Source organism: Hemitrygon akajei, chromosome 20 (assembly GCF_048418815.1).
Source record: "Hemitrygon akajei chromosome 20, sHemAka1.3, whole genome shotgun sequence".
Lineage (NCBI taxonomy): Eukaryota > Metazoa > Chordata > Chondrichthyes > Myliobatiformes > Dasyatidae > Hemitrygon > Hemitrygon akajei.
In genome coordinates this window covers 1,630,087-1,650,762 of record NC_133143.1, presented here as the reverse complement: position 1 = coordinate 1,650,762, position 20,676 = coordinate 1,630,087, and the positions used below count along the sequence as shown (strand labels likewise).

At 47.5% G+C, this 20,676-nt stretch overlaps 1 protein-coding gene across 4 annotated transcripts in view; it reads left to right on the top strand.

Annotated features, from left to right (window-relative positions):
- Positions 1-20,676, top strand: part of ulk4 (unc-51 like kinase 4) — a 730,951-nt gene that overhangs the window by 566,633 nt on the left and 143,642 nt on the right. For all 4 annotated transcript variants that reach the window (XM_073072965.1, XM_073072962.1, XM_073072961.1 and 1 more), the window contains one exon: positions 3,408-3,574. In XM_073072965.1, the coding sequence (XP_072929066.1) occupies positions 3,408-3,574 (167 nt within the window). The remainder of the gene's footprint in view (positions 1-3,407; positions 3,575-20,676) is intronic.

The window sequence follows — 20,676 nt, the reverse complement described above, 5'->3', positions numbered from 1 at the left end:
TTTCCCAGGAACTGGCAGGGCGGGCGACAACAGCGGGCTTCTGCGCCCCACCGCTGGTGGTAGAAACACCAGTGTTCGTTGGGCTCCCTGCCCCTGCCTCTGGGGTTAGCGGGCTCTGCAGCTGGGCCTGGACTGGTTTGCTGCTGGGAGCGTGGCCTGGTGATCTGTGTGATGGACGCCCCATTCACCTTCTTGGCGTTCCACAGCAAGTCCGCCCGGGTTGCCACCTTCCGGGGGTCGCTGAAATCTGCGTTGGACAGCAGCAGGCTTATGTCCTCGGGCAGCTGCTCCAGGAATGCCTGCTCAAACGTGAGGCAGGGTGTGTGTCCACCGGCCAAAGACAACATCTCATTCATTAAAGCCGATGGAGGTCTGTCTCCCAAACCATCCAGGTGCAGTAAGCGGGCAGCCCGCTCGCGCCGTGAGAGTCCGAAAGTCCTTAGGAGCAGGGCTTTGAATTCCATGTACTTGCCGTCCGCCGGGGGAGACTGTACGAACTCCACAACCTGGGCCACTGTGTCCTGGTCGAGGGAGCTCACCACGTAGTAGTAATGTGTGTCCTCTGAGGTTATCTGCCGAACGTGGAATTGGGCTTCTGCTTGCTGGAACCATAGGTGAGGTCGCAGCGTCCAGAAGCTTGGCAGTTTCAACGAAACCGCATGAACAGATGCAGCGTCGGTCATCTCTGGTCCAAAAATTGTTTGGACCGTCGGGGTCACCAATTGTAGCGGTGTGCTACACGCAGCGCTAAAATAACGACACGGAGTCGGTAAACTGCAATTAAAGATGATTTTATTCAAACTTCACAGCCTTGCTTTAAAGCCTCCCTCATCCCGCCCTCCCCGGGCACGGATGCTCTAAGGGACACGTACTCACAAACCCCCGCAGGCTTTTTTCCCTTTGTTGCGGACCTGGCCTTTGTGCCTGCGCGCTGGCTATTTGTGAGCCGGTTCGAGTGCGCTAGGAAGTGGGTCGCCACAGACTGTCCATTTCTCTCTACAGATGCTGTCTGACTTGAAGGCCAAATGGCCTGTTGCTGTTCTCTGTGACTCTACTATGCTTCATGAATCTATTACCTTTTTCCATGTTGAACATACAACATATAAAGAGCTCATTCAACTTGACATCTTCCATTTGAATCGAACACTGAACTGAATATTTATATTGTGACTTTAACACATTCTGCAGAACGTATATATGAACCACACAGATCATATTAGAACAAAATGGCAAAGCTTGAAAAAAGTGTCACTTTTAAAGAATTATCTTAATGAGAAAGAATGGCAAGGATAATGAAAGATGAGATTCCAGAGTTTACAAATTTGGTAATTCAACGTGTGATCACCCGAGGCAGATTGAAATTTGAGTAGAATTTTAAGAGCATGGATAAGAAACAGCTTCTTTCTCCGGGCCGTAACACTGCTGAACTCCCTCGCATCACCCAGGTCTCATCGTGTATGAAGTCCCAGTGGTGTTATACTGTTTACTTTTTAACTTGTGTTGTAAATGTGCCTTATTATTTGTTAATCTATTTGTGGTAAAAATTTGAATTTATTCAAATCTTTCATCCATCCTACAACATGAGGGAGTAAAATCTTTGCGTTATGACTCCGTTGCAATGTAGAGATGTGAATTTATAAGCCTAATCACTTGTAGAGAGAAGCTGTCCAGTAGCCTGCTGTCCTGGCTTGAATGCTGCGACACCATTTGCCAGACAGAAGCAGCTGACACAGTTTATGGCCGGGGTGAGTGGTGTCCCCAATGATCTTCCAGGCCTTCTTTACACACCTGCTGCTGTAAATGTCCTCAGTGGAGAGAAATTCATGTCCATAGATGCACTGGGCTGTCCGTCCCCCCTCTGCAGTGCCCAGTGATGAAGGTTGATGCAGTGGTACAGTCAGTCAGGATGCTCTCAATGGTGCCCCATGGAAGGTCTTGTAGGAGGATATTACTTTATAAAGTAATATTATTTTATGTGTTGTGTGTGTGAGTTCTGTGTACTGTGTTGTGTACCTCAGTCCAGAGGATCATTTTTTTTGGCAGTATACATGTGTACAGTTCAATGACAATAAATTGAGTTGGAAATTGAACTTGAACTTAATGTGTCCGTGCTTTGAGGCAATCACATTGAAAGGGAGGATTGGCCTAAGCATATAATTCTAATTTTTTGCGGAGGAGGTGTAATCTTTTTTTCAAACCTTAGATATGAAAAAGCATAGCTTTAGAAATAAGCTTTGATAATAGTGATAGAGTCATTGAAAAGTACAGCTCAGAAACAAGCCCTTTGGCCCATCTAATCCATGCCAAACCATTTAAACTGCCTACTCCCATTGACCTGAACGAGGATCATAGCCCCCCCACCCCATATCCCTACTATCCAAACTTCTCCTAAACGTTTAAATTGAGCTCACATGCACCATTTATGCTGGCAGCTCGTTCCACACTCTCATATATATATCAGATCCTCAAAAGCAGACTCCAGTAATTCTTTGGTGACAGAAGATGCTGCAAATGCAGGAATCTGGAGCAACACACAGTCTGCTAGAGGAATCAGAATCGGATTTAACATCACTGGCATACGTCATGAAATGTGTAAACTTTGCAACAGCTGTACAATGCAAGACATAAATAGAGGGGAAAACTGAACTCCATGAAGTATATATATGTTTATGTTAAGATAATATAGTAGTGTAAAATAACAGAATAAAAAGTAGTGAGGGAGTGTTCACGGGTTGGTCCAGTTAGAAATCGGATGGCAGAGGGGAAGAAGCTGTTCTTGAATCATTTACTGCGTGAACCTCCTTCCTGACGGTAACAGTGTGAAGAGGGTGTGGCCTGGATACTTAATGATGGACACCACATTCCTCAGACAGTTGAGCAGCATATGTGGGGTGGGGGGCAAAGGAACTGTTTCAGGTCAAACCTACAAAGTGTATCATATCAATTTAATTCTAATTCTCAAGAATAGCCATAGGAGTGGAAGTGATAGTGCTGCACAGAGGAAAGCACTAAGGCATAATTAACAGGCAAACACAAAGAAATCTGCAGATGCTGGAAATTCAAGCAACACACACAAAATGCTGGTGGAACACAGCAGGTCAGGCAGCATCTATAGGGAGAAGCGCTGTCGACGTTTCGGGCCGAGACCCTTCGTCAGGACTTCGTCGCCCTTCATCCTGACGAAGGGTCTCGGCCCGAAACGTCGACAGTGCTTCTCCCTATAGATGCTGCCTGACCTGTTGCGTTCCCCCAGCATTTTGTGTGTGAGGCATAATTAACATACTGGTTAATTCTAATGTACACGACCATCAGCCATATTGTGCTTTGTAGTATGTGTGACAAGAGCAGTGCTGATATGTCTATATTGAAATATCACAGCTAGTTGCTGTTTTATCCCCTTCCCGCAGGTCTTGTTGATCATATCCACAACTTAATCATTGAAGTCACGGCCCTCTACCTAGAGACGGATGATAAAAGAAATGTGAACACTACAAGCAACGTATTGTTATCCCTGATTGATACTTTACACATTATGCTGAAGCACGTATCCGGTATTGTCCGCTTTGCTTTGCAGGTAAGATGATGTAATCATTCCTGTTTGAATTTCTAGTTTCCTGTTCTTAGGCTTAGCTAATATTTTTCTCAATTTTGGTATTTTATTTCCCTTTCATGTGAGTGATCATGGCCAACCTTCCTCTACTTAGGGACAGACTCAGGAGTTAACCTACTTCCATTCTAGTTCTGGGGGTTCTCAGGTGTCTGATGAGGGCAATGTGGAACCTGCAGACTGCCACAGGTAAAGCAGAAGGCACTTGATTGGTTGAACAGGGTGTTAGCTTATGAGATATTGCACTCTTCAAAAATCAATGTAAAGCAACTACGTACTTCCAATGAATAATTTCCAGTGACCATCATTCTGAAAGTGGCTTCTGTATTTAGATAATAAACCAGGGCTTTCCAGGGTTGGTGTAGATTCTCAAGGAGATTTTGAGAACAGGATTAAATCGTTCTCTGTTCAAGTCTGATCTTGCTGTGAAAATGCACAGAAAAGACCACTTGTTTGGGAGTTTGAAACCCTACGTGTGAAGGATATAACATGCCCATCAGATATAAGCTTAATTTCTGGGAATATTGGCCTGGGAAAGGACCCTGACACTGATATACTCAGGTGGATTTGGAAGACTTTGCAGCTGTAGAATTGCTTTGAGATATTTGTTGTAGATGGTGTAAGTTTCAAAAGCATACAGGTGAAGATGGTTATTAGGATTTACAAAGGGATCCTGATCAGTTGGGTAAATGGGCCAAGAAACTGCAAATGGAGTTTAATTTAGATAAGAGTGGTGATGCATTTTGGAAGGGTAAAACTTCCACAGTGAATGGTAAGGCTCTAGGGAGTATTGCAAAACAGTGGGAGCCAGGAGTAAAAATGGTGCAGAAGGTTTTTTGGCATGCTGGCCTTCATCAGTCAGGGCATTGAGTATAGAAGATTGAATGCTATGTTGCAATTGTACTAAGCATTGGTAAGGCTGTATTTGTAATACCGTAGATTCCGGACTACAGAGCGCACCTGATTAAAAGCCGCTGGCTCTAATTTTAGAAATAAAATCAATTTTTTACTTGTAAAGGCCGCACCGGATTTTCGGCCGTAGGTGTCCCACGTTGTAATATGAGATATTTACACAGAAAGATATTACACGTGAGGATTTTTTAACTTTTAATTAAATCCATATGGTAACAAAAACAAATACATATTGCAAATGCTTTTTTTCGAACCGTGCCCGTAACGCGGCTACTTTTAAATATACGTTGCGTATACTTCTTTACTGAACAACATTCCAATATCTCCTAACGACTGGTAAAAAATATATATACTGCAGCCTACCAGGAAAAGTTATTGATCGCCTTTAACTTAAAAGCAGCGTTCGCTCAGATCCAATGCCGCTCGCGTAATGCGCTCCCCCCCCTTTCCGTTTATCGCAAACGGCATTTTTCCCACAAGACGCGGCGAAACCGGGTGTGACGTCATAGCATCCCGCGATGTAGTACAGAAAACAAATATAGTTAAAACTCTTCTAACTTTAACTAGAAAATGAATTACTAAGCGAAAATATTATAAACTAAATAACTGCCATAAAGGCAGCACAATGCTTTTCTTCGAGTGTTTTCCATGTTGATGAGGGTGAGTACAAATGACTGATTTACAATAATTTAATTGTGAAAGTGCGCTTGATTTATCGTACAATTTCATTGGACCTCTGTGAACTACTCATCAATTTTATTGGTCTACTGTTACGAGGCAAAATGTTTACGAGGCGGCATGAAAAAAATCATGCATTAGCCGCACCGTTTTAAAGGCCGCAGTGTTCAAAGCTGTTCAAAATGTGGGAAAAAAGTAGCGGCTTAAAATCCGGAATCTACGGTACTATATTCAGAGTTGATGTCTTTATGGGAATGATGTCATTAAGCTGGAAAGAGTACAGAGGACATTTACAAGGATGTCACTGGGACTCAAGAGACTAAATTATGGAGAGAGGTTGAGCAAGTTGGGACTTTTTTTTGCAGGAGTGAGAGGTGGTATTATTGAACTGTATAAAATCATGAGAGTCATAGAAGAGATTGATTTGCACATTCTTTTTCCCAGGATTGAGTAATCAAGAAATAGAGGACATAGGTTTAAGGTGAGTGAGGAGAGATTCGATAGGAACCTATTGAAGAGAGGCAACTTTTTCATAGTTTGTGATTGTAGGCAAATTTTCCCACTTCTGGAGTGCCAACATCATGGACGACAATTCTCATTGAAAATGAGGGAAAACATCAAATAGTCTCACTTTAGCCTGCTACAGCTGAGAACCATAACTGAATCTATGATGTGTACCATCAGTGATGAAGTTTTAATGCTGTATCGCTGGTTAAAACTGACAGAAATAGACTGGACTGTGGCCTGCACATTGCCCTTTTAAAAAGCCGCCGGTCAAAGAGGGGTCAACATGCTAGTCTGATGGTGTGTTCAAAAAAATTAGGTTTTCGACCCCCAATACCAACTATCTTGCTTGCAAACGTAGTCTGTAGTAAAAAGAATTGATAATCTCAGAGGGACTTTAGGGACACGTGTGTCCTTACTTTTATGGAATCTTGGTTAACCCCTTCCGTGCTGGACGCAGCAATTCGAATAGACAGGTTCACAATACACCATCAAGATAGGTTGATCTGCAGTACCAGAGGAAATAACACACTGTTACACCAAGTTCAACAGTGCCTACCATGCTATCCCACACCCTGATCACCTTGCTGTAGTTCTGCACCCTGAATATAGGCAGAGACTGAAGACTAAAGCACCAGTAGTGAGGACCAAGTATGGACAAGGGAAGCACAGGAACACTTACAGGACTGCTTTGATTCAATGGACTGGTCTGTATTCAGGGATTCATCTTTGAGCCTGAATGAGTATGCTGTAGTTGTCTCCGACTTCATTAAAACCTGTGTGGATGAGTGTGTGTCTATGAAAACTTACTGTACATTCCCAAACCAAAAGCTGTGGATAAACCAGGGGAATTGTCGTCTGCTGAGGGCTAGATCTGTGGTCTTTAAGTCTGGCGATCCAGGTCTGCATAAGAAAACCAGGGATGACTTGCGGAGCAGTATTTCAAGAGGCAAGGAACGATTCCAGGAGCGGTTGTCGCACGAACAAACAGGCTCCTCCATTGGAGTATTGATGCTTCTTCCTTGAAGCAATTCATCTGCACAAAGCACCTTGTGCAACACGGATAACATCCTCAGCCATCTTCCTTCCTGTCTTCTCCCAGCTCCCGCCAAAAAGACCTTGACCCACAGCAGTACGTCACAAAAACCTCTCCGCCCAGTGTTCTCTAGAACCTCTCCCAATTCTGCCATCCTGATGGAAGACGCTACATTCCTAAGCAGGAACATCACAACACCTTATCTTTAGCTCAAACCCAAACATGCCAAAAGCAGAACAGACTGCTCTTACAGAACTGCTAAAATGAAATACCTACAGCACAGCAGTAAAAATCTTAACCGGGGGGTTATAATATTTATAAAATAGATAGAAAATCTTGAAACATATTCTATCTTATCTGCCAGTGGTATCTGGGAGCCAGCATGTATTGTCTTAAATGGTGATGTAGGCAGCTGGTCTCATAATATGTTATATGTAATTATAGTAGATTCCAGTTAACTGGGACACTTTGGAATCGATACAGTTTGGCCCAATTAATTGGCTGCCCCAATTAGCCAAAGTTTCATGGAAATAGTTAGAGGTATAAAAAAGACAAACTACCATTTAACTGAGTAATAAATTATGCATTTAAATGAAATACAGAACAAATTAGAACATTACCGATATTACTACAGTACTATAAAACTGTGTATTAGTTCCTAATAGTTATTGACAGAGGAATTCATCCAGTATACACTGCAATAATCTTTTGATTTACAGTAAATGAACAAAGTCAGCACAGATACCTTGTGCAGATAATAGACTGTCTTCATTCTTATTGTAACATTAAATGTGATTGTCAATTCCTTCAAATACTCCATAGTTTCTAACTTGTTGAAGTAGTGAAATTGTTTTATTTTCACTCCCAGTCATTTCTGGCATCTCCAAGTCTAAAATCTTGAAACTGCAGTGAGCAAAACAGTTCCGAATTGTTTTACTGCTTATTTCTCGCCAAGTATCAGTAACAAAACTAACTGCTTTTTAAACACAAACACACTTAACTGAAACTATTTTAAAATCTATTCACTCTAAGCACGGTGTAGTGTCTAACAGCTACACAAGTCAACGCGACTAACTCTAATTAGAAACTGTTCAACATTCTCCTGTCTTAAGCAGCATAGTGTCTCAAATAAACTAAGAGAATCCTGTTTAATTTCTCAGTTAGTTTTTATTCTTTAAGAGTTGCCCCAGATAAGCAGCTGCCCCAATTAACTTTCAATAATGGACCGAATTCTGGGATTAGCATAGATAGATTCTTGATAGTGAGAATGGGAATGGGGAGCTGAAGGACCTCTTTCAGAGTGGTGGATGCCTGGAATGCACTGCTGAGTGTGGTGGTAGAGACAAATAGGACATAAAAACAGTACAGCCCAGGGAACACGCCCTTCAGCCCATGATGTTGTGCTGAACTAATTAAAGTAGTAATTAAATGCCCAACTGAACTAATCTTTTCAACCTATACAATGCCCTTATCCATCCATTAATGTTCATATGCAAATCCCCTTGAATGCTTCTGTCACATTTGCCTCCACACCACCCCTGACAGCTTATTTCAGGCACCCATCACTCCCGATGTAAAAGCCTTGCTCCACACATCTCCTTTGAATTTACTCCCTCTCACTTTAAACGCATGCTCTCTAGTATTACACATTTTGACTCTTGGTGAAAAGATACCAATTGTTACTCTATCTTTAACATGAGAAGTTCTGCAAATACTGGAAATCCAAAGCAACACACATAAAATGCTGGAGGAACTCAGCAGGGCAGGCAGTGTCTATGGAAAGGAATAAACAGTCAACGGTTTGGGCTGAGACCCTTCTTCAGGAAAGGAAAAGGGAAGATGCCACAATAGAAGGTGGGCGTAGGGGAAGGAGGATAGCTAAAACGTGGTAGGTGAAGCCAGGTGGGTGGGAAAGGCAAGAGGTTGGATAAGAGAGAACAGTGGACCATAGGAGGAAGGGGAGGAGCAGGAGGCTCAAGGGAAGGTGATAGACAGGTGAGAAGAGGGAAGGGACCAGAGTGGGGAATAGAAGAAAAGGGGAGGGGGAGGGAAACAGTTCATTGGAGAAACAAATCATTGGGGACCCGAGTCACCCCAACCACAATCTATTCCAGCTGCTACCTTCCAGCAAACGGTACCGCAGCATAAAAGCCAGGACCAACAGGCTCCTGGACAGCTTCTGTCACCAGGGTATCAGACTGATTAATTCATGCTGATTTGTGTACTGTATATTGCTATGTTACAGTGACTGTTCAATTTATTATAAATGACTGTGATTGCACATTCAGACAGAGACATAACGTAAAGGTTTTTGCTCCTCATGTATGTGAAGGATGTAAGAAATAAAGTCAATTCTTTACCGGAAGGAGAGATTGGAGACTAACCAAGCAGAATATAAGGTTTAGCTCCTCCACCCTGAGGGTCGTGTCACCAGGGCACAAGAGAAGGTCATGGAATGAGAATGGGAATCGAATTTAAATGTTCAGTCCCAAGGAAGTAGCATTTTTGGTGAATGGAGCAGATGTGCTCAAGGAAGCAGATCCCCGATTTACAGTGGGTCTCACTAATGTAGAGGAGGTCACATCGGGAGCACCTGAAACAATAGATGACCCAGCACATTCAAAGGTGAAGTGTTGTGTAACACTTACCCACAAAGGCTGGTATATGTCTAGGGGAAAAGGAGATCCAGCCACACACCAACCCCGCCTCCCTTACACGCAGGTGCTGTGAGAATCGAGTTTATGCCTCGCACCCGCCAACAGTATCAAACCCACAACAAATACCGTTATGAAATACAATTTAAAGAGTTTACTAAAATTAAAAGAGTATTAGGCAATACAATATATATATACAAGGAAAAAAACAAAAGGCGCCAACTTATCAAAGTTCAGTCAGGGTAGTGCACTCGTTGGAGCTCAACCAGCGAACCATTTGACCCCTCGTCGCTTGCCTCCGACTTCAACGTCTTCCACCTCGGACTCCCCGGTGGTCTTCCGAGCGCACGTCCACCTTCCTCGGTGTCTCCCTCCCGACTGCCTTCACACCCCAAGCCCGCGCAACCCCTCCCCCAAGTTCCCAGCCTCACAAAACACAATAACATTCCCCATTGATTAACAAATGAATACAATTACCATATCAGCCATTCTAAAGCGAAACAACGGCGAGAGAAACATTTAACAGACAAAGAAGCATTCCTACTCGTAACAAACCAAAGAAGCCCTTTTTAGTAACATACACAGGACATTGTACATTCTCTCCCCACCAGCAAATGTCATGCCCTCATGGCATTACTAGAGTTCCCCAAAGCTTCTTGCAACACACAAAACCCAACCCAGGTGCAGAAAGCAGTGACATAACTACCCAGAGCAGTAGAAATCACACTCGGTTCTCCTGGTACCACATATGTCAACCGCTCCGGGGGGCGCCTAATCCTCTGAGATCTCCATACCCCTTCTGCCCCACTGGGCTCCCTCTTCACCTGCGAACCCACTGTCTCGGACACCCCAGGTCTACCTGACAGACCCTCACCCCCTTCCTCACGGGGGTCCTCCCTCACCTGAGATCTCTCCGGCTCACGCTCGGGCTCCAACCTCTCTCCCACCAATGTTGGCTGCCTCTCCATCTGACCCTCAAGACCTTCCCTCCTCTCACCCAATTCAGTTTGGGAAGGGCCAGGAGCCTCCTCTCCGGGTACTGGAGCACCAGCGAAGGGGAACAGGGGCCACTCATCTGAGTCGTCCGCTTCTGAATCGGTAGCCATTTCTGGGCGAGGGACCCGTCCCCGCTCTTCAGCAGCGGGCTCTTCCCTTTCTCCGCGCCCTCGCAGAGTCCTTGTACTAGGCGTAACCTCCCACTCTGGCTCCGTATCCACCTGCACCGCTTGACCCAGTGGCAGCAGGTGATTCCGATGGAGTACCTTGATAGGCCCTTTCCCATCCTCAGGTTTCACCCGGTAAACTGGCAGGTTCGGCATCTGGCTCTCTATTACATAGGGGCTGGCCGCCCATCGATCTGCCAACTTGTGCTTACCAGGGAGTCCCAAATTCCGTAAAAGGACCCGGTCACCCGGCAATAATTGGACAAACTTCACCTTTCGATCATACCGCATCTTATTCCTCTGATTTTGTTTGGTAGCCACCGCCTCGGCCAACTCGTACGCCCGCTGTAACTCCCTCTTCATGTCGGACACATACTTTAGATGGGACTTCCCGGGTATTTCACCCACTTCACCCCCAAAACACAAGTCAATGGGCAACCTCGCTTCCCGCCCGAACATCAGATAATAGGGCGAATATCCTGTAGCATCATTGTGAGTACAATTGTAACAGTGAACCAATTGTCCAATATGACGACTCCACCTGCTTTTCTGCCCAATCTCCAGCATCCCGAGCATATCCAACAGGGTCCTGTTGAACCTCTCTGGCTGCGGATCTCCCAGTGGGTGATAAGGGGTAGTCCTGGATTTCTCAAGCCCAAGCGTAGTCAGTAATTCATGGATAAGACGGCTCTCAAAGTCCCGCCCCTGATCGCTATGGATTCGCCTGGGAAGGCCGTAATGAACAAAATACTTCTCCCATAACACCTTCGCCACTGTCGTCGCCTTCTGATTCTTAGTGGGAAATGCCTGAGCATAGCGAGTGTAATGATCGGTGATGACTAAGACATTCGCGGTGTTGCTGGTGTCAGGCTCAATCGACAGAAAATCCATACATACCAGGTCCAGAGGTCCCGCACTCTGCAAGTGCGACAGTGGAGCCGCCAACGCGGGCAGGGTCATCCTCTGGATGCAACGACTGCAGCCCCTACAGTATTCTTCGACTTCCCCCCTCATCCGGGGCCAGTAGAACCGGTCTTTGAGTAATCCATAGGTCTTTTCCACCCCCAAGTGTCCAGAATCATCATGTAGGGCCTGGAGTACAGCCTGCCGATACTCCTCTGGCAGGACCAGGTGCCAACAGTGGGGTTGGTCCGGAGGCGCCGTTACCCGGTACAAGATTTGGTTCTTTAACTTCAACCGAGACCACTCCTTCAACAACAGGGGCACGAATGGGTGTTTCGCCTTCTCAGCCAACGCCCCATCCCCCCTCTCGACCGCTCTCCACACTGTGCCAATGCCCGGGTCATTTTGCTGAGCAGCTGCCACTTCCCCCGGACTCAGTTCCGGCAACTGTTTAGTCCGCAGTGCGGTCAGGTCACAGTAAGCTAGGGGTATGGCGTCGTCAAAAACCCCCAAATGGTCCACGGCGCGTTCCAGCCTCCCTCTTCCCTCGGCCTTCACGGTGATAGCAAACTGACACATCGCTTTCACTCCAGGGGCAGGGACACTCTCCCACCCCTCGTCCCTCTCCTGTTCCCCTGGCTCCCGACGAGACAAAGCATCCGCATCGACATTCTTGCTTCCGGGGCGGTACCTCAGGCTGAAATCATATACCGACAAGGCCGCCAGCCACCGATGTCCTGTGGCATCCAGCTTCGCCGAAGTCAAAATATAAGTGAGAGGATTGTTATCCGTTCTCACCTCAAACTTAGCTCCGTATAGGTAATCGCCCAGCTTGTCCACCACCGCCCACTTCAGCGCCAGGAACTCCAACTTGTGAGTGGGATAGTTTCTCTCCGATGGCGACAAGCTTCGGCTGACAAAGGCTACCGGCCTCAATGCTTTGCCATGCTCCTGGTACAGAACAGCCCCGAGACCCTCTCGACTGGCATCCGTGTGCAGCACATATGGCTTCTGGGGATCGGCAAAAGCCAACACCGGGGCCTGGGTCAGTGCCCTTTTCAAAGATCGGAACGCCTCTTCACATTGATCATCCCATCTCGAGCCAAAAGGTTCCGCCGGGTTCCAGTATCCTCCAGCGTCCTGCCTCTGGTCCCCCGTCCTTTCCTTTCCCACCGGGGGATAGCCACACAACAGCTGAGTCAACGGGTGACACACTTTGGCGTATCCTTTCACAAATCGCCGGTAATACCCACAGAACCCCAAAAATGAGCGCAGAGCGCCCACTTTCTGGGGTCTCGGCCAGGTGGTCACAGCCTCTATCTTGGTTGGATCAGTAGCCACTCCCTCTCGCGAAATGATATGGCCAACGTAGCTAACCGACGACTTGCAGAACTGGCATTTGTCCAGGGAAAGCTTCAACCCTTCTTCATTAAGCCGGCCCAACACCTTCAACAGCCTCTCCTCATGTTCCTCCAAAGTCGATCCAAACACTATCAAATCGTCCAGGTACACCAGCACCTCTAACAGATTCATATCCCCCACAGTTCTCTCCATGAGCCTCTGGAAGGTGGCTGGGACTCCCGATATGCCTTGGGGCATTCGTTCGAACTGAAAGAATGCCAGCGGGCAGATAAAAGCGGTCTTCTCTTTATCGCCCGCACTCATCGGGATCTGGTAATACCCACTTCTTAAATCCAGCACACTGAACCACTTCGCACCACTCAGGCAGGCCAGCACATCCTCGACTCTTGGGACAGTATATTGATCAGGGACAGTTCGCCGATTCAACGTCCTGTAGTCAACACACATGCGCACTCGCCCATTCTTCTTCCGTGCCACCACTATTGGGGACACATAAGGACTTCGGGACTCAGCTATGATTCCGGCCTCCTTCAACTTGCACAAGTGCTGCCGCACGTCCTCAACATCTGCCGGAGCCAGCCGCCGGGATCTCTCTCGGAACGGGGTGTCCTCCGTCACCCGGATGGTGTGGCGAGTGCTTTTGGAGCAGCCAACATCAAACTCGCCCCGAGAAAAAACAGCTTCCATCTTCAGCATCTTCTCCACTAGCCTGTGTTTCCACTCCGGCGACACAGGGGAATCCCCGAAGTTAAAGACTTCAGCAGTCAGCTCCCTTTGATGCTCCGATCCCTCCCCGTTAGGGGTCCTCACTGGTGCGCTAGACATTACCGTTACCGGGAACAGATGTGCCAGCGGCATTCCCCTCTTAAAGGTGATTTCTCTTGCCGTGGTGTTCCTGACACTTATAGCTATACGACTCGCATGTACCACCCCTGGTCTCTGCACTTCGGGCCTCACCAGCGCCCCCACCGGAAATCGTGTCTCCCCTTCAAGATCGTCTGGGGCGTCTACTAACAGGGCTTCGCCCGCCGGCACTCCTGGGAATCTGGGGGTCCCCATCACTAGTGCTACCTCCCCGGGTCGGATCACCTTGGGCCTCGCTTGCGTACACCACACCGTCCCTCGTTTACACTCCGGGTCCAGTCCTAGGGAGGCAACCCCTTCTTCGAACACTGCTCGAAACACTGGATGCACCGAGAGGGTCTCCAGAAAGTCTTCCCCCACTTTCTCCTTACAAGCTCCCAGGAGCCGTCGCACAACGGGGGAATTAGTCCCCACCAGGAGGGCAGCACCACCGGTTTCCACCGGGTCAGGACACACCAACACCAACGTCTCAATAGCTTCGGACACTCCCACATCGCCCTCCGAGAACTCCAATCTCACCGATAGGTACCCATCGTACGGGTAGTCACCCTCGCTCACACCCCAAATCTGCAGGGCGTCAAATGGGGTTATGGGCAAATGCTTTAGATATTGGTTGTAGAAAGACCGGTACAATAAGGTCACCTGCGATCCCGTATCCAGAACGGCTTTTGCGTAAACTCCCTGTATCCGTAGACCCACACTGGCACGGGGTCCTACCAGCCCATCTGGAATAGATGGTCCCTTGGTTGATCTCTGGGAACGTGTTCCTCCAGAGGCTCCAGTCTGTTCCCTCACTGAGCCTCTCCTAAGTTTCCCGACACCTCCCCTTTCTTAGTCGCGGGGGGCTTGTCCTCCACGGAACTCCTTGTCTCTCACAATCCCACCTAAAGTGTCCTTCCTCTCCACAGCTATAGCACACCCTCGGCCGCCCACAGTCCCGCCTGAAATGCCCCTCCTTCCAACAGTTAAAGCACACGCTGCCTGCCGCCCCTCCTCTCCCAGGACGACTCACGCTCCCAACCCACTGCACTGGTCGCCCAGGAGGGTGGGTACCTCCCCTGCCCCTCCCCTCCAGATTGGGTTCTGTACCCCCCCCCCCCCCATGGGTTGTCATTCCTCCACCCAGCCACCACTCCCTGTATCGCTGAGGATCGCTCCCGTAGGCCCGCGCCCCTTTTCCGCCCCAACGCTCTCTCTTCCTCCCGCACCTCTCTAATCAGTGGCCCGAACGATGGAGGGGGGCCTTTCCTATAAGCCTGCCGGATAGTCCACGCCACCTTGTCCTCCTCCAGAGAGCCACTGAATAACTGACTCATCCTCACGCTAGCCACGTCAGGCGCCTTCACTACCCCCCGGCACCGCAGCCCCGAGAGCATCCCCTCCATCCTAAATATGTACTCGGAGAGCTTTTCCCCTCTCCGTTGCTCCAGGCGTTGGAACTCAGCTAAAAACAGCCAGGGTTCCCCTGACAACCCAAACGCTCCCTCCAAAACTTCTATACATTCCTCCACTGAGGCCCCAGGCTTCTCAGCTTTCAACTCCCGGACTGTTTTGGCTGCTAAACCCCTCAAACTTCCCACCAATCGCTGCCGCTTCTCCTCCTCCGAGCCTGGCCACTCCTCTAACATCAAGGACGTATGCTCGATCCAGGTCTCATAGTCCACCTCCCCGTCCAGAGTAGGCTTGGCTCCGGAGAACACCCCCAGCTTCAGCCGTGGCCTCTCGGCCACTCCCACCAGGGAGTTAAGTGCGGCTGCCAGCTCTGAGGCTTCCCCCCTACCTGGGGGGCGGGGCCTAGTCACGACTCCCTCCTCCCTCCTCCCTTTGCTAGTGCCTGCCACCTCTCTGGGGTTTTCCTCTAGCTCTAGCTCCTCCTCCGATGTCTCCTCCGCCTCATCCTCGGAGAAGGGGTGGAACCCCACAGCCCCTCCTCCCTCGGTACACTGACCGTCGCCGGCAGTTCCAACGTCCTGACGTCAGCACTCGTACTAACCAACACCCAGCTAGACTCCACCTCTTTACCACACCGTCTAGCTACCAATTCTACCTGCCCCATACCGTTCACCAAACTTAACCCCCGCACTACCGCGTCTCCTGAAACTTGAAACTCCACTCCGCTCACTATGCATGCGTACTGCACTGGTAAACCTTCAAATTCGCACCAGCTAACAATCTTATCTCTGTCCATCTCCGCTCTGCTGCCTGCGCGATTCCACAGCCCCCTGACAATCCAATCCCAGATGAGCCCCCACAAATGTAACACTTACCCACAAAGGCTGGTATATGTCTAGGGGAAAAGGAGATACAGCCACACACCAACCCCGCCTCCCGTACACGCAGGTGCTGTGAGAATCGAGTTTATGCCTCGCTCCCGCCGACAGTATCAAACCCACAACAAATACCATTATGAAATACAATTTAAAGAGTTTACTAAAATTAAAAGAGTATTAGGCAATACAATATATATATACAAGGAAAAAAACAAAAGGCGCCAACTTATCAAAGTTCAGTCAGGGTAGTGCACTCGTTGGAGCTCAACCAGCGAACCATTCGACCCCTCGTCGCTTGCCTCCGACGTCAACGTCTTCCACCTCGGACTCCCCGGTGGTCTTCCGAGCGCACGTCCACCTTCCTCGGCTCTCCCTCCCGACTGCCTTCACACCCCAAGCCCGCGCAACCCCTCCCCAAAGTTCCCAGCCTCACAAAACACAGTAACATTCCCCATTGATTAACAAATGAATACAATTACCATATCAGCCATTCTAAAGCGAAGCAATGGCGAGAGAAACATTTAACAGACAAAGAAGCATTCCTACTCGTAACAAACCAAAGAAACCCTTTTTAGTAACATACACAGGACATTGTACAGTTGCCTCACCTGGTAGGACTGTTTAGGGTCCTGAGTAGAAGTGAGGGAGGAGGTGAATGGGCAAGTTTAACACTGAGATTGCTTGCAGGGATGTGACGGGAGGAAGAATAGTGGGGTGGGACAAATGGGCAAGGGAATCATGAAGGGAGCATCCCTGTGGACAGCAGAGAGGGCTGTGGTAAGACACGTAGGATCCCTTTGGAGATGGCGGAAGCTGCAGAGAATGTTGTGTTGGATGTGCAGATTCATGGGATGGTAGGTAAGGACAAGAGGAGCTCTGTCACTGTTAAGGTGGCAGGAAGACGGGGTGAGCGCAAATGTTTGGGAAGTGGAGGAGATGCAGCTGAGGACAGCATCAATGTTGGAGGAAAGGAAACCATGTTCTGTGAAGGAGTACACCTCTGATGTCCTGGAAAGGAAAAACACATCCTGGGAACAGATGTGGTGAAGACAAAGTAAGGGAATAATGTTTTTACTGGAGACAGGATGGGAAGAGGTGTAGTCAAGATAACAGTGGGAATCAGTTTATAAAAGATGTCCACCAACAGTTTGTCTCCAGCAATGGAGACAGAGAGATCAAGAAAGGGGAGGGAGATGTTAGAAATGGACCAAGTGAATTTAAGGGCAGAGTAGAAGTTAATTAAATTGACAAGCTCAGCATGGGTGTATAAAGCAGTACCAATGGAGTTATCAGTGTAGCAGAGGAAGAATTGGGGAATATTACCAGAGAAGGCTTGGAACATGGACTGTTCTATACAGCCATTGAAAGGCAGGCATAGCTGGGACCCATGTGGTAGTCGGTGGGAGTTTTCCAGAGTTGATGAGATCAGTGATGGTGTCAGAGACAATTTTCTCATGGTCCCCAATTTGGTCATCTTCAAGCAGTAGGTATGAAGAGGTGTTCTTAGAGTTGCTGCCTGGCCTCAGAAAGGCAGACGTCAGTCTGCCACACTACAACAGCACTAGGTTTGCCTGCAGGGTTGATGTTAAGGTTGGGATTGGTACAGAGATAGTGGAGGGCAGTGCATTCAGAGGGGGTACAGTTCAAGGAGGAAAGAGGAGAACTGAAGTCTATTTTTGTCTTGCATAATTTTATAAGCCTTCATTAGATCTTTAGCCTCTGCTACTCCAGGAAAACAAACTGGATTTGTCTAACCTCTTGTGTGTCTGCCCAAAACCTTGACATTTTTCCTTTAATGGGATGACCAAAATTGAATGCACTACTCCAAATGTGGCCTAACTGGAGTTTTATAAAGCTGCAACATAAGCCCCTAAATTTGGATCACAGTGCCTGACTAATAATGGTGAGCTAGCCAAACACCTCATTAACACTACCAAGCTGTGTAGTCCCTTTCATGGAGCTATTGACTTGAACCCCAAGATCCCTCTGTACATCAACACTGCTAAAGGTCTTGCCATTACTGTCCCTTTACATTTGATCTCCCAAAATGCACCTTTCACCAGATTAAACTCCATCTGCCATTTCTCCATTCATATCTATGGCTGAACTATATTCTGCTGTGTCCTTTGGCAATCTTCTATACTTTCTACAATGCCACCGATCTTTATATTGTCTGTGAACTAACTACCCAACCCATCTACATTGTCATCCAAGTTTAGAAACAGAAAAATAGAAAACCTATAGCAAAATACAGGCCCTTCAGCCACAATACTGTGCTGAACATATACTTACTTTAGAAATTACCAAAGGTTACCTGTAGCCCTCTATTTTTCTAAGCTCCATGTACCTATCCAGGACTCTCTTTAAAGACCCTATCGTATCTGCCTACACTACCGTTACTGGTTGTCCACTCCACACACTCACCACTCTCTGCGCAAAAAAACTTACTCCTGATATCTCCTGTTACCTACTTCCAAGCACCTTAAAACTGTGCCCTCTCATGTTAGCCATTTCAGCCCTGGGAAAAAGCCTCTGACCACCCACACGATCAGTGTCTCTCATGTTATACACCTCTGTCAGGTTACCCCTCATCCTCTGTCTCTCCAAGGAGAAGAGTCTGACTTCACTCAACCTATTCTCATAGGGCATGCTCCCCAATCCAGGCAACATCCTTGTATACCTGTCCTGAATAGTGGGAAGTTCACATCTACAGATGCACTGGGATGTCTGCACCACTCTCTGCAGAATCCTGCAATTGAGGGAAGTACAGTTCCCATACCAGGCAGTGATGCAGCCAGTCTGGATGCTCTCAACTGTGCCCCAATAGAAAGTTCTTAGGATTTGGGGGCCCATACAAAACAACTTCAACCTCCTGATGTAAAAGAGGCGCTGTTGTGACTTTTTCATCATACAGCTGGTGTGTACAGACCACGTGAGATCCTCATTGATGTTTATGCCAAGGAACTTAAAGCTGTTCATCTTTTCAACCCCAGATCTATTAGTGTCTATAGGGGTTAGCCTGTCTCCATTCCTCCCGTAATCCACAACCAGTTCCTTTGTTTTTGTAACATTGAGGAGAGGTTGTTTTCTTGACACCACTGTGTCAGGGTGATGTTTTCCTTTCTGTAGGCCACCTTGTTATTGTTTAAGATAAGGCCAATCTATGCAGTGTCGTCAGCAAATTTAATTAGCAGATTGGAGCTGTGGGTAGTGACACAGTCATGGGTACACAGAGAGAAAAGGAGGGTGCTTAGGACACCGCCCTGAGGGGTTCCTGTGCTGGGGGTCAGCGGGAAGTATGGTGTTGAATGCTGAACTGTAGTCCAAGAACAGCATTCTCACATAAGCATCCTTTTTCTCCAGATATGTAAGGACAGTGTGTAGAGCTGTGACTATTGTGTCATCTATTGATCGGTTGTGTCAGTAGGCGAATTGTAGGGGTCCAGTGTGGGTGGTAGCTTGTTGCAGATGTAGTTTATGACCAGCTTTTCAAAGCATTTGCTTATTGTTGAGGTGAGTGTGTCAGGATGCCAGTTGTTCAGACATGATACCTTTGTCTTTTTTGGTACCGAAGCAATGATGGATGTTTTGAAGCAGGAGGGCACTCTACACTGGGAGAGGGAGAGATTAAAAATGTCTGTAAACACAGCTGCCATTTGTGCCGCGTACACTCCGAGTACTCACCCTGGGATGCTGTCTGGTCCTGCAGTCTTGTGACTGTCCACTCATTGGAAATACCTGCATACTTCGACAAATGTTATTCCTTTGTTCAAGAAATGTAACAGGGATAATCCTGGGAAGTATAGACCAGAGAATGGTGGGCAAACAATTAGAGAGGGTTCTTAGAGTCAGGAATTATGAGCATTTGGAGAAGCATAGTCTGATTAGGAATGGTCAACGTGGTTTTGTGAGGGGGAGGTTGTGCCTCATGAATTCTCCCATGTAAGGCTCATTCAGAAAGTCATGAATACCTGTGATGCTTCACTCCTAGGTGAGCTCAACGTTTTTATGCATGTTTTGAAAAGGTGAATAACACTATACTTGTGCAAATCCCTGAAGCATCTGGTGACCCTGTGATCTCTGTCTCAGACGCTGACATCAGATCATCATTCAAGAGGGTAAACTCTTGCAAAGTGTCAAGCCCTGACAGTATACCTGGTAGGGCCCTGAAAACCTGTGCCAACCAACTGAAGAAAATGTTCAACGACATCTTCAATCACTCACTGCTGCAGCCGGAGCTTTGCGCCCTGCTTCAAAAGGGAGACAATCACACCAGTACCTAAGAGCTGCCTCAATGACTATCACCCAGTTACACTCACGTGAAAATTCAAAGTTCAAAGTACATTTATTATCAAAGCATGTATACATTATACAACCTGAGGTTTGTCTTTTTACAGGGAACTGCAAAATAAAGAAACTCAGAAGAACAAATAAAAAGAAGGCTGTCAAACAGCAGAGAGAAACAAAAGTTGTGCAAACAATAAAAGTATGCAAATAGCATTCCAAACAAAGAGCCATCGATAAGAAGGCCAGCGCCTCAGCCTCAGTTCAGCACGAAGACCTCAGAGACGGACCCTACAGCAGCCAGACCAGGCCAAGGCCTCAGCCTCAGTTCAGCACGAAGACCTCAGAGACGGACCCTACAGCAGCCAGACCAGGCCAAGGCCTCAGCCTCAGTTCAGCACGAAGACCTCAGAGACGGACCCTACAGCAGCCAGACCAG